The 12,665-nt window shown below is 36.4% G+C and overlaps 1 protein-coding gene and 1 pseudogene across 11 annotated transcripts; one reads left to right on the top strand and one right to left on the bottom strand.

The window, feature by feature from the left end:
• The first annotated feature begins 2,583 nt into the window (after positions 1 to 2,583).
• On the top strand, positions 2,584 to 6,488 carry LOC148294263 (uncharacterized; annotated as a pseudogene). Its single transcript, XR_015836123.1, has 9 exons — positions 2,584 to 2,862; positions 3,187 to 3,283; positions 3,561 to 3,943; positions 4,025 to 4,486; positions 4,630 to 4,925; positions 5,030 to 5,085; positions 5,259 to 5,353; positions 5,854 to 5,968; positions 6,114 to 6,488. The product of XR_015836123.1 is annotated as an uncharacterized LOC148294263 (transcript).
• A 2,420-nt stretch (positions 6,489 to 8,908) lies between these two features.
• LOC148294262 (uncharacterized) lies at positions 8,909 to 12,501 on the bottom strand. Of its 10 annotated transcripts, none has more exons than XR_015836059.1 (7): positions 12,000 to 12,498; positions 11,543 to 11,801; positions 11,186 to 11,342; positions 10,659 to 10,755; positions 10,492 to 10,546; positions 10,178 to 10,246; positions 8,909 to 9,225 (listed from the first exon to the last, which is right to left on the bottom strand). XR_015836059.1 is itself a non-coding variant. In XM_088253668.1 (6 exons), the coding sequence occupies exons 1-5, from the start codon at positions 12,236 to 12,238 to the stop codon at positions 10,201 to 10,203; spliced, it is 780 nt and encodes a 259-aa protein (XP_088109794.1). In that variant the 5' UTR covers positions 12,239 to 12,498; the 3' UTR covers positions 8,909 to 9,225; positions 10,178 to 10,200. The 10 variants fall into 10 exon arrangements, 3 of the variants coding, with proteins under 3 accessions (XP_088109794.1, XP_088109793.1, XP_088109795.1); XR_015836061.1 differs by having other exon boundaries at positions 10,659 to 10,737; XR_015836065.1 differs by having other exon boundaries at positions 10,659 to 11,359; positions 12,000 to 12,501.
• Positions 12,502 to 12,665: the final 164 nt, after the last annotated feature.

Here is a 12,665-nt window from a genome sequence, read left to right as displayed (position 1 = left end):
GGCTTGGGTGTTGTTCCCCTGCGGCCGCCGCGTTTGCTTTATTCTCTCGGGCATTTGGTGTCCCCATTTTGCTGGTTCCGATGCTCTCTCCTTGGATGAGAGCGGGTGACGTCGTTCGAGCATTCCCTGCTTGTATCGAAGGCTTCATGCCTCCTATCTGGTCAGATCCCTCATATCTCCACCATTCCATCTTTCACAGAGCTGTCCTTTGGCCGTCGTTACTTCGGTTGCTGGGATTCCCTCGGTGCTTCAGTCTTTCGAACCGACTTCATCACCCGGATTCTCTGGCCAACCCTAAACGCGAGCTCTCGCGTCCCCCTCGGAAGGTGTATAGAGCCGCGACAACGCTCCGACTCTGGTGCCTGCACCACCTCCTTCCTGTTACTTGGTTACATTTCCTTTGCTTTAGGACTACTCTGAGAGTTACTGGTTTTTGTGGTAGATCTGTGATGTGGGTCTGTACTTTATGTAATTTTTCTTGTTTCAACTTGATGTTGCTACCACATGTTATGTGTGGGTTTTGTTTTACTGCTGGCCTTATGCCCGTTTAATTTTCTTCCGGCGGGTTCATGATCTTCATGCTATGCCTGTGTTGGGTTTTAGTTAGATCTGGTCCTGCTTTTGTTCTGTTGCCTATGTTGTGCTCCTTGCCCCTTGTGGGTTTTCAATGAAATGCCTTTCGATCAAAAAAAAAAAAAAAAAAAAAACCAATTTCACACGAAAACAATGCAAATAGAGATAGGTTATATATGCAAAATATGAATCTATCAGTGCTTTCGGTTGGCTTTCGGCAATGATAGTGCCTACACACGTGACTGCATGGGTTGAATAATGGTTTGCATTTTTTGTCTTTGCTTTGGCTATTTAATAAGGGATGGCTTGGCAAAGGAAAAGTGTGGGCATTTGTGCTCCACCATTTGGAGGTGCCGTGAGCACCATTGCTCAGAGAGGCTAAAGCAAAAGTGAGAGACACTTCCACGCAGTGAGAAACACTAGAGAGCATCATCATGAAGGTGGAGATAAACTCCTCTTTGGAATGTAAATATTGTATTATCTCAATCTTCGTTGCATTTAATTTTATGTTGTCCCTGACATAACAAATATTATAACTTTAAATTCTTCTCAAGTCTTGTTTTTTTGTTTTTTAATGTTTAATTGCTTTTCTGATGATGGTGAAGGTTACAATTCTTGCCTTGTGGTTGCTAGTGGAGGACCAGACCTTACAATCTGTTGGAATTTTTAAAGGTTTTTAAAATTTTACAGTTTTGATTTGTTTAATTATTTTGGCTGTTTTATTTTATTTATTGTGGGGATTATAAATATTTAATTTTCAGGTATTATTTCTATATTGAATGCCTTAATTTTCTGGTTTAATGTGGTGAAGGTTACATGTTTTTGGATGCCTATAAAAGGTCACTCCTCCTTCACATTCATATACGATCAGAATATCACATACCACAATCACCACCATAATCTGATTCTCTCATCTTCTACCTTTTATACTTTCTCTACTTATATTATAATTTTTGGGCAATGGTTATGTGACTTGGAGACATATCCGTCTATGAACATGCTCATAGCGGATCTTGAGCTTGTGTATTAGGGGTCGTATCTTGGAGTCTTTTAGACCGTCAGTATCTGCACGTAGGGAGGCTACAAAGGCTTTAGAACAACGTCTTTAACGTGCTTCACCATACTAAGCTCACTTTCTTACTTATAATTTATTTTGCTTTTACTTACCTATTAATTTTTTTTTTTCACTTTCATTGTGCCTTAAAAGCTTTCCAATTTGTTTATATGTTATTTATAATATAAAAGTTTTTGTATTTAGCTTTACCAAAAAGGAAAACTATAATTTATATAACATAATCCGGTCACTTTTGTGGTATATGATTTTTCTCTACTGAAAACCCATGTACATAACATGCAGACACAAGAGTATGCGTGCGCACACTCGATACAACAGACACAAATGTCTTCTATAGTAAATTTCTTTCTTGATGTGCTTTACTCCGTTATGTTAAAATGACTTTACTCTCTTGTGTTGGAAGTTTGAAAGCAAATGTCCCACATTGGAGAAACCAAAAGGTTCCACATGCTTTATAAGCATGAAACCTTAACACCAATTAAATTAAGATTGTTGGGCTGATGGTCTTGGATGGTTGGCTTGCTTGATTAATAATAATATTTAAATAATCAAGACTTGGGCCTTGGGCCTCTTGGGGTCTCTTAAAAATAATTTTTAAGGAATACACCTAGCCCGAAAATAAAATAGGTGGTACCTCCAGAAATTCGAAAAATTACCCCAGGAATCTGCTTGCCATATTCCATTTGTTTACTAAGAGCAAACATATAGTAGCTTGTGCAAAGGTGATTGAGTGTAGCCATTTTTCCCTCAGACATTCATGAAAGGCTAGGAAGTCTTCTCTGCATATCTAAATATCTTTGACTGAGGTTTAGAATATAAAATAGGGAAATAGCGGTATATGCCACCAAAATTATAATCTCAATTAAAAATATCACTGCTCCCCAATTTTTGTACAACTATCACCTATAAATATAAAATTATTGTCCACTTATTGCTGAATTTTCACAAGTTCAGAAATTTTGTTCTCTCTCACTCTCTTGGCTCCGTCTCTCTCTGTGGCTCAGCTCTCACTCTCTCTGTTGCTCCTCTGTCTTTGCTCAGCTCTCACTCTCTCTTCGGTCTTTCTCACTCTCTCTCTCTCTCTCTCTCTCGCGCCAATCTCATTTTTACTTATACTTCTCACTCTACCTTCCACCTGGGAAAGCTAATCGGACTTCCCAGGTCCCTCTGTAAATCACAAAACCCCTGCGCTTCATCTGCAATTCCACAAGAAGGTACCATTCTTTCTTGCAATTCCTCAAATTTCAATTGCTGTAAACCCTAGATCTCTTTAAGCCCCTTGTCTTTCTTATTTATGCTGCCAACTTAATGCTATATTTTACTTCAATTATAAATGGTGACTGATTGTTTATTTCTGGGGCAAAATGTGAGATAAAACCATAGTTTTTGCAACTTTTTTTTTAAAATTCTTTGTTAAATAAATTAAGCATGTCATATAGCTTGGAATAATCAGAATTTTATCAGTGATAAATAATGAAATGTAATTTCTTTTATGCGTTTTGTTCACACATGAAGAAGGTGGAAATTTATGTTTGTAGGTCGAGTTGGACAAGATGGAGAATATGCATAGGAGCTTGTGAGGGAGTTTCTTCAGTTCGTGCTGCCAAGCTAGCTGAACTTACTGCACTTAATGAGGTATAATATATATTTTATTCATTGACTCTTGTGAAATGATTGGGGTGACTGGTAATTTTAAACTCGAGCAAGAATTTGACTGGAAGAAGAAACTAAAAGGGAGGTGGGATGAAGCGGAAACTAAACTAGTTTGATATGCTAATTTTTAAGGAATTGACAGGTTTGTAGTGGCATCTATAGTTTGGCGAACTTTTTCTCAATGGTTTTCAGTCCCTATATGTATATTGTTGACTAAATTGTCTCAGGAACCTGGCTGATATTGTAACTATTTTTGTAGGCAAAATTGAAGGAGGCCTTATCAGGACCGGTGGAAGCCCTTCTAGATGGAGCTAATAGTGAAACCTGGCCTGCAATAAGAAAACTTTTCCGGCGTGAGACAGAATCAGCCGTCTCTGGGCTCTCTAGTGCACTTTCGGGTTTTGATATGGATGAACAATCGAAGGGCAAATTACTTTCAAGTCTGGAGGCATATGCAAGAGGTGTGGTAGAAGCTAAAACAAAGGAAGAGGCTGGAAGGGTTTTGATCCGTATGAAGGACAGGTAGGAAATACTATGTTGTTAGTGCCATCCAGTCAGGAAGGAGGGACAAAGTTTTAGAGTTTTTTGGAATGAATGGGAATGATTTGTTGCAAAGGGGCCAGGACTGGGCTGCATGGTTTGGTGGGTTTGTCATTTCATCTTTCTAATTTGGTATAGTGAACTACTTTCTCCTTCATTTACACTTTTTATTGTGTGATGCAGCCATTCCATATGTAAAGAAACCAAACTCTGATCCTGAGTTTTGTATATATTTTTCAAAGGAATGGTATGAGGCCTTGCGTTTATCTGTGAGGAACTTCTTTAGTGAGATCTTCAATGGTACTCATATCCTTCGGAATTAGTTTATATATATATAAACTTATCTTTGTTTAGATGAACCTTACTCTATTTTATTGTGAATTTATATATTTCAAGTGGAAGCAACTAACCTCCTCTACTGTTGGCTGGTTTTTCGTTGGTTATTCCCCTTTTATGGTACAGTATGACTAAGATTTGAAAAAGAAATGCCCTTAACTTAGCCACGCATGCCAGCCCTTTTGAAAATCAATTCGGAGAAGACTACTGTCAACCGTCTAAAAAACACATCAAGCAACTTAATCTCAAGTTGTCATAACTTCAGGCTTTGTTGGAGGAAAAAGATGGTCAGTTATGGCAGTTAAGAAGGTAAATTTTTTTAATTGTTTGAGCCCTTCAGAGTCGAGACTATCATGTTTAATGAATTGTATATAATTGGTGCAAGGGTTCATCGGTAGTGATCCTATGATTTTTTTTTTCCTTCGTAATTCTTTTATTTTTGTGAAACTCAGTAATGCTTCATCATTAGTGGATGCAAGCACTGAAGAAACCAAGAGTTGATCAAGTGTGGTGTATGAGGAAAATCGTCTTATATCTAAAGATACTCGGGAAACATGCCCTCCTGCTACTTTTCAAATAGGGGAAGCAGAGGTGAATCAAGATTGGATTGTGGCTGGACCTGCTGGAATTCGACCAGAAATTAACATATCCAAATCTGATCCTAACTTAAGTTCTCAATCAAGCCTTTGTGCAGGAGATGGTGGAACTGCTGATACTATTCAGCTGTTCCAGGATGGCCCCTATAATGGTATATAACAGCTATATCTGACTTCTTTTCCTTGGTGTATTGGGGACAGTGCGGTAACTATTTCTCAGATTATCTGTTGATAACTGTTGAATGTCATGTGGCAGAAAATGGCAGGGAAAGCCATGTAGAAGACTTCCCTGAAGTTAAAGTGGACTTTCAGGTAAGTTGCGTCTAAAGCTTGATTAGTTCTTGTTGATGTTACAAACTCATATTTCTGTTCTTTGAGCTTCTGCATATTGTAGTTCCCCCTTTTTTTTTCTGATTTTTTCTTTAGCTTCACTAGTTTACATTTAATTGGGGACTCCATAACTTTTGAATCATCATGGTTTGTAGGAGACATTTTTGGGCCACACAAGTCCAATCACTCGCTGCCGCTTTTCTGCATCTAGAAACAATATAGCCAGCGCATCTGAAGATGGCACAGTAAGGTATTATTTCATGGTTATAACCTTGGCTGTCAAGTCTACTTAATCCCATTGCCTTCTATTTTGTATCACGTGTCAGCTGCCTAGGTGACCTGTTGAATGTGGCCCCTCACATATTCACAGATCTGTCCACACCTAGGTGTCGCATTACGTGGGTTGCCTATGTTATTATGTGTGATGTGTTCATTGTTCAACTCCTTGACTATTGGCTGATTTCTCAACTCCTTGACTGTTTGCTGGTTCCAGATTTATAATTTGTATTTCTTCATACATATTTAAATATGATATGGACATATGACTCATCAACTCCGGCATCTAGAAATGCAACCATTTATTGCGGAGCCAAAATTATGTCACTTGACTAGGAATGTAAATCTGACCGATTGGTATGCAGATTGGATTTTCATAATGAACTCAAATATTGCTTGGCCTTGAAATCATACTCTGATTATTTGAGATTGGATATATCTATTTTTAAGTGTTTTTTTTTCTTTTGACAAAAGCTTCTCATAGGCACTGCTGATGGAGGCATTAAAGCATGGAATGTCGATGCAAAGAGAGTTTGTCTGCGATCTTAATACGAGTGAAGCATTTCCAAGGTTCTTCCTAATATTACTGGTACTATTGTGTACTCATTGGTGCTGCTATTTACCTTTGTTTTCCCTGCTACAGTGTGTTGGATATAAAATGCAGCCCTGTAGAGCCAATATTTGTTTCTGCAGCAGCATCCAAGGGGTATCTCTGACTCTGTTTTTTCCCTCAGGCTGGATTAGCTCTTGGAGAGTTGCGAAAGGAAATTGATTTCCTAAGAAGCCTTTGGCCAGTAACTAATCCACCTTCAAGTCAAGAACATCTTTTACATCCTCAACTTTTACAGAAGCCTCTCCGCCCATTCCTTACTCGAGGGTATTTTGACGATGTAGGAGTGTAAAATGTGATTCCATTAAGGACGTCGTGTCCTATTTGTAATATGTTGTAGATTATGAATATATAGTGGGAATGTGGAATGAAATTATTGTGGGAATGTGGAGTTTTTGTATTGCCATTGTATTGCTCCCCTATTGCATTTGTATTGTCATCGTATTGCCATTGTAGTGTCGTGGTATTGCCTGGTTATTGCACTTATATTTGTTTCTTATCACTTGTTTTTTCAAGTTTGTCTTGTGAAGGAACTTGATTGTATTAGGAAAATGCTTGATTGTATTAGTTTATTTTGTGAAGGAAAATGTCAGATTATTATTCATTATCATATAAATAAGGTACAACAAGCACCGTATATGTATCTCTTCAATATGATTGATTCGTGTTCAGCTATTGGTGTAAGAATGTGATTCCATTAAGGTGTAAGAATGTGATTCCATTATTTCTTTTTTATTGATTATTTATTATTGTAAGAATGTGATTCCATTAAGGACGTCACGTCTTTTTTATAAATCAAACTCATAGTTGCTTTCCCTGCAACAAATTATGTCAATTGTGGCTGCCTTTTGCTGCCAACTCATGTGGTCTTCTTTTGGTTGTTGAACAAAAAAGAGTTTTCTGAACCAGTCTTGGTGTAGGAAGGCATGAGGTTTCAACACGTATCCAATGGGGCTCAAATTTGGATATGTTATACTAGATACCCATTGGAACAACTTCTATGAAGAAAGTATTCCCATCGAAGCAGTAGAAGTGTGCGTTTTGGGCCTTACAAGTTGGCTGCCGAACAGAGACTGGAATTGACTTCATTTCATTTCATTTCTTTCTTTTTGCTTCACATGCATTTAGATTCTTGTGGTTCCTTTTCAATGGCATGAATTTAAATTGTTGTGCTTAATGATTAGGGTCTGAAGAACAACCACTTAGTAACAAAAGTTGGAGAAGCATCAACAGATTTGCACCCTTGACCAACATATTGAAGAGCAATTTGGTGGTGGTTGTCTGTTGGCTTGTATTATAGCATGGGTTCGTCCGAGTGCTTAACGGTGTTTATCATGTTTGCATCTCATGCCTTAACTCCCTCAGTTCTCTCGGGCAGTTGTCAGATTGTTTGAAAATAATTGCCCACTTTTAATTTGTTGAAGACTCACCTTGTTATATGTTCATTGCCTTACATGGCACATAAACTGTTTCCATTTTGAAGTTGAACTATTTCGTACACCTCCATATATCATGTTGATGAGCACTATGACCCGTGCAAAATTAAACTGCATACATTAGTTTACTAGTTGTTCTTTATCTTTTTGAAGATTCATTAGTTGTTCCAAAAATTAGTTATCCCTATTAGATCACATAATGTTTGAACTAATGGTGATCAACGCAATAAGCTGGCGATACGTTGGTGATACAGTGGCAATACATAAGTGATAAAAGGGTGCTAGAAATTGTTGTTTCTGTTTATTTTGGGCTTCTTCTTTTGTTTCATTTCATTTACTATAATTGGATGAGTACGAGATGAATTTGTGTCAAGTATTAATACAACAATTACATATATGAAGATTAAGACGAATAATATATCGTATCACCAAACATAATCAAATCACCAAATGTAATCATCCTTTTCTTCAACCCATCACGAAGCATTTGCATATTTATTCATACCTTCCTTTTTTTGTAAATTATTTTTTAGTTGTTATTATTTTTTAAAATAATTTCTTACAATGTCTTACGGTGCAATTATAATGCACCTGAACGCCTGTTTTTGAAAGGCACGTTGTTTCTTTCTCGTCGTCGTCTTCTTTTTTAATGAAGTAGGGCCTAAACCGTAAACCCATTGATGAGCCGTAGTCAATATACATACAATATAATAGCAATATTAGGCCAATATACATACACTAGAGAGGCAATATTAGGGCAATATAACGGCACTACAACAGCAATAACATCACAATATACATGCAATAGTGTGGCAATATGCATACAATATGTACGCAATACAAAGGCAATATTAGTACAATACGCATTCAATAGGACAGCAATATTAAGTCAATCTACATGCAATACACACACATCCATTACAGACTACAATTTAGACATGCAAAATAAATCGCCACCGAACCCTAACAATTCAGACTACATTTTATTATCTTTAAAGCTGTCGTCTAATACGTTCCCAAACTGTTACATTTAGGTTTTTGTTTCCTGTGATTCTATACAACGATTTTAACTAGAAAACCAATTATAATGCTTTATTAACGATTTTTTTGTTTTTTGGTTGATTTTCTTAATTAACATAATTTGTTGCAGGGAAAGCAACTATGAGTTTGATTTATAAAAAGGACGTGACGTCCTTAATGGAATCACATTCTTACAATAATAAATAATCAATAAAAAAGCAATAATGGAATCACATTCTTACACCAATAGCTGAACACGAATCAATCACTTTGAAGAGATACATCTACGGTGCTTGTTATACCTTATTTATATGATAAAGAATAATGATCTAACATTTTCCTTTACAAAATAAACTAATACAATCAAGCGTTTTCTTTTACAAAATATCCTTATAAGTTCCTTCACAAGATAGACTTGAAAAACAGGTGATAAGATAGAAATATAAGTGCAATAACCAGTCAATAACACAACACTACAATGGCAATACGATGACAATACAAATACAATAGGGGAGCAATACAAAGGCAATACAAAAACTCCACATTCCCATTATATATTCATAATCTACAACATATTACAAAAAGGACACGACGTCCTTAATGGAATCACATTTTACACTCCTACATCGTCAAAATACCCTCGAGCAAGGAATGGGCGGAGAGGCTTCTGTAAAAGTTGAGGATGTAAAAGATGTTCTTGACTTGAAGGTGGATTAGTTACTGGCCAAAGGCTTCTTAGGAATTATTTTCCTTTCGCAACTCTCCAAGAGCTAATCCAGCCTGAGGGAAAAAACAGAGTCAGAGATACATAATTTGTTACAACGAAATTGGTTGGATGAGAATCGCATATGTGCTTCTTCAAAGGTGCATGCTTGTGCTATCTACAAACTTATATAAATTTGATGAACAATTCTTGCAAACTGGGAAAAAAATTCCTACTCAGGCGAAAGTACAATTATGAGTACTTCCCAAAACTTATAAGTCCTAAGCACCATCCAGAAGGAAGAATATATAAATAGACAAAATATCTTCTTTTAACATGTAAACAGAAAATTAGACATTATCAAGTACAAGATTTCTCAAGAAAAGTCATTAACATGAATATTCAAGAACCGTGATAGGACTAATATTGGTATAAAACCCACTTTACTTTACATAGTGCGTCACAGATAAATTCCAGCAATATATACACTGCACAAAATAGTGACTTCTTCTATTAAACTAAAATCCTAGTTATCATTTTTACCTCCCAATGGGATTTGAAGCTAGGATGAGTACTTCACTAATTTGTTGTTCCTATAAAACATCCAATACTTGCTTGGACAAGGTCAGCCAAAGAGTGTAAAGACTCAAAAACGATCATATACTTTTCTTGTTCAAGTAGGACATGCATTCTTTCAAGGGCCATATGAAAATTTAGTCAAACCTTCTTTCCCTTTTGAATTTCTTGTACGAAATTATAGGGTTCATAGAAATAGCCAAAATTAATTGCAAACAAGCAACCTAAAACAGAGCCCAAAATATCCAATCAGAAAAACGATCCAAATACACAAAACCAATGAAACCCATTTGAGTTCTTACACTTGAGTTTGTTGGTGACCTAAAAACAATTAGATATTGCCAAAGTTAAAAGAGATTATTCTATTTCTCCATCTCATATACTCAATCTTCAAGAGTTTCTCGTATTAAAGCATATAAAGAACTTCAAAGAAGTAAAATATTTAAGCAATACCTGAGTGATACACAAACCAACATCTACATGAATGTCAGCACCTTCTCTACGAAGACTGATACTCGTAACCTGCAAAAAAATTTAATGCGTACATATATTAGACAAAAGCATTATACATTCTAAGGTATCAATAATGAGGAAAAAAAAGGACATCATCAGGATGAAGGACTTATGCAGGACCAAACTGATTTCCATCAGCATTAGCCCCACTAATTACAAAAACAAGCAGATATAGTAGTACCAACATTTGTAATCTGACCTATGTTGTAAATGATGATTCATGATTATTTTAATAAAATGAGCAAATTTATTACCATCATCAAAGTCAAAATCTTTGGATTTAAAATTTACACTATCCCACCACAACAACTGCCAAGACCAAAAGGAAAGTAAAGAACTTAACTTATTAAATTGTATATGGCAATCCAAAATCCAAAGCACCAGAACAAGCTTGAAAGGGATGAAAACTAAGTTTACCTACTTTTTGGTTTGCTGAAGTTTTAAGATTGACAATAAGGTCACACTTGTTCTGCTGACTCGCACTTCATCATCCTTGTTATCTAAAACCAGTGAAAAAACTAGAGTACCGAGTTATCAGAATAAAAATAAAAAGTAATAAAATCCTAACTAAATCTCAATGGAATTTTCCTTGGAAGGAGGCTTTATCAGCATCTAGTGTGAGAGATACAAAGGCAAACCAAACCAGAAACTGTCCTACTCAAGGTCTCAAAAATGAAAATCATATGGTTCATAGAAATAACTGAAATTAATGGCAAAATAAGAATCCATAAGGGATTTAAAAGAAAAAAAGTGGCAGGGAAGGACAACTTTTGTGACCACAAATAGATGCATGTGTCTAAATCTTTTTGCAATGATCATGCCTTACAATTTCAGCCAGCAATACCATCAAGGATTAAATTTGCAATAAGAAGGCTCAACATAGAAATAAAAAAATACAAAAAGACAAAACCTAGAACAGAAAATTATTCACCCAGATCAGATACACACCTTGGCCTGCCCAAGATCCTAGTTCGTACATCTGGAGTAAAAATTTAAAGAACGCCTTCAAACATGGCAGGGCTAAAAGGCCTACCAGTCTCAAGAACACCTGCATCTTTGTTCTTTGAACTTGAACCACTAGGCATGTCAAATTCAGAGACGAACTCTGCAAATGCACCCAATCTATATAAAATCAAATTCAAATGGACAACATATTAGTTAAGTGATTAGCCAGAAAAAGAACAAGCATAGGCAAGGTAGCTTCCTATTTTCTGATATCAGCAATCTATATAAATTTTGTTTTTTGCAAATAGCAATTCTACTAAAACCACGTAAATACAAAGTAATCGAATAAACAAAAGAAACCTTAGGCACTTTGCGAGTTCTCAATTCCTGCAGAAGCTGAACAAAAGGAGAACAGGATAGAAGAGCCTGTAGCGTTGCGTTGAGAAAGCACAGATTCCCTGAATTGATTAAACCACGAGGCAACAAGACCGTAGCAACTGTAACAGGCCCATTCAAACACTTATGTAGTTCCCCCTTTACCTTAGAAGCTGATAAATCATCAACCCGACCATTCTGCTCTCTGTTATGCAATTCCAGACTTGGAAATTGATTGGAGAGGCTACATCAATAAAGCAAAATCAATCAGACCAATAGAAGTTTCATCCAAGCATGAAGTAATTCACAGTTCAAATACATAAATTTCCAATCTCTGTAACTACTAAACTTCACAAAATCAGTCACAGGTTAGTGAAATTATCCTTCTCAAATGAAAACCATACAAAAAGACAAACTAGTCAATAACAAATACAAAACCTACCTTAGAATCACTCGTTTTGCGCACATAACCAAATTGGAAATCCCAGAAACACCAAAAGAAAAGCACGAATTTTGTCTGTGAGAGGATTGAGAATGAGGAGGAAGTATGTGAAAAAAGTCAGAATCGAAACCAAGAATTAGGGTTTTTTGAGGCCCTGAAGGAGCAGAGGAGAAGAGAAAGACGTCGATTGAAGACATGAAAAGATAGGGAACTGAGAGATTGTTGAAGGGAGAGAGCATTTAACGAAGAAACCCTCTCTTTCATCTTCAAGAACCCCCTCAACAAAACCTAACATTGACTGCAGAGAGAGAAAGAGAGAGTGCTGTTTAGGTTTTCGCGACAAAGGGAGAAAGAGAGTGGTGCTGGTCGATGGAGAGAGAAAGCGTTGAGAGAGGAAGAGAGAACTGTGAGAGAGAGCTGAGAGAGAGAGAGCAAGCGAACGCAGAGAGAGTGAATAGGGAGCTGAGAGACCAAAATTTCTGTAACAGTGATATCTGTGCAATAAGTGGACAATAAATATATATTTATAGGTGATAGTTTTACCATTTTTGAAAATGGGTGGTATTTTCACTTAAGATTATAATTTTGGTGGCATATACCGCTATTTCCCTATAAAATATTCCATAAGTAGCGTCCTAAAGTTACTACAAGTACAGAAGCATTTCT

This window comes from Prunus avium, chromosome 5 (assembly GCF_965620075.1).
Source record: "Prunus avium chromosome 5, drPruAviu1.hap1.1, whole genome shotgun sequence".
Lineage (NCBI taxonomy): Eukaryota > Viridiplantae > Streptophyta > Magnoliopsida > Rosales > Rosaceae > Prunus > Prunus avium.
This window is presented reverse-complemented; position numbering and strand designations above follow the sequence as displayed.

What these genes read in the sequence shown, in the direction of transcription:
- LOC148294262 (XM_088253667.1), bottom strand. Translation starts at nt 12,238, where the DNA reads ATGCTCTCTCCCTTCAACAATCTCTCAGTTCCCTATCTTTTCATGTCT. An exon ending in GAACTCGCAAAGTGCCTAAG is followed by an intron (nt 11,343 to 11,542) that starts GTTTCTTTTGTT and finishes GTGCATTTGCAG; the next exon opens with AGTTCGTCTCTGAATTTGAC. An exon ending in AAACTTCAGCAAACCAAAAA is followed by an intron (nt 10,247 to 10,658) that starts GTAGGTAAACTT and finishes ATTTTTTTGCAG; the next exon opens with GTTACGAGTATCAGTCTTCG.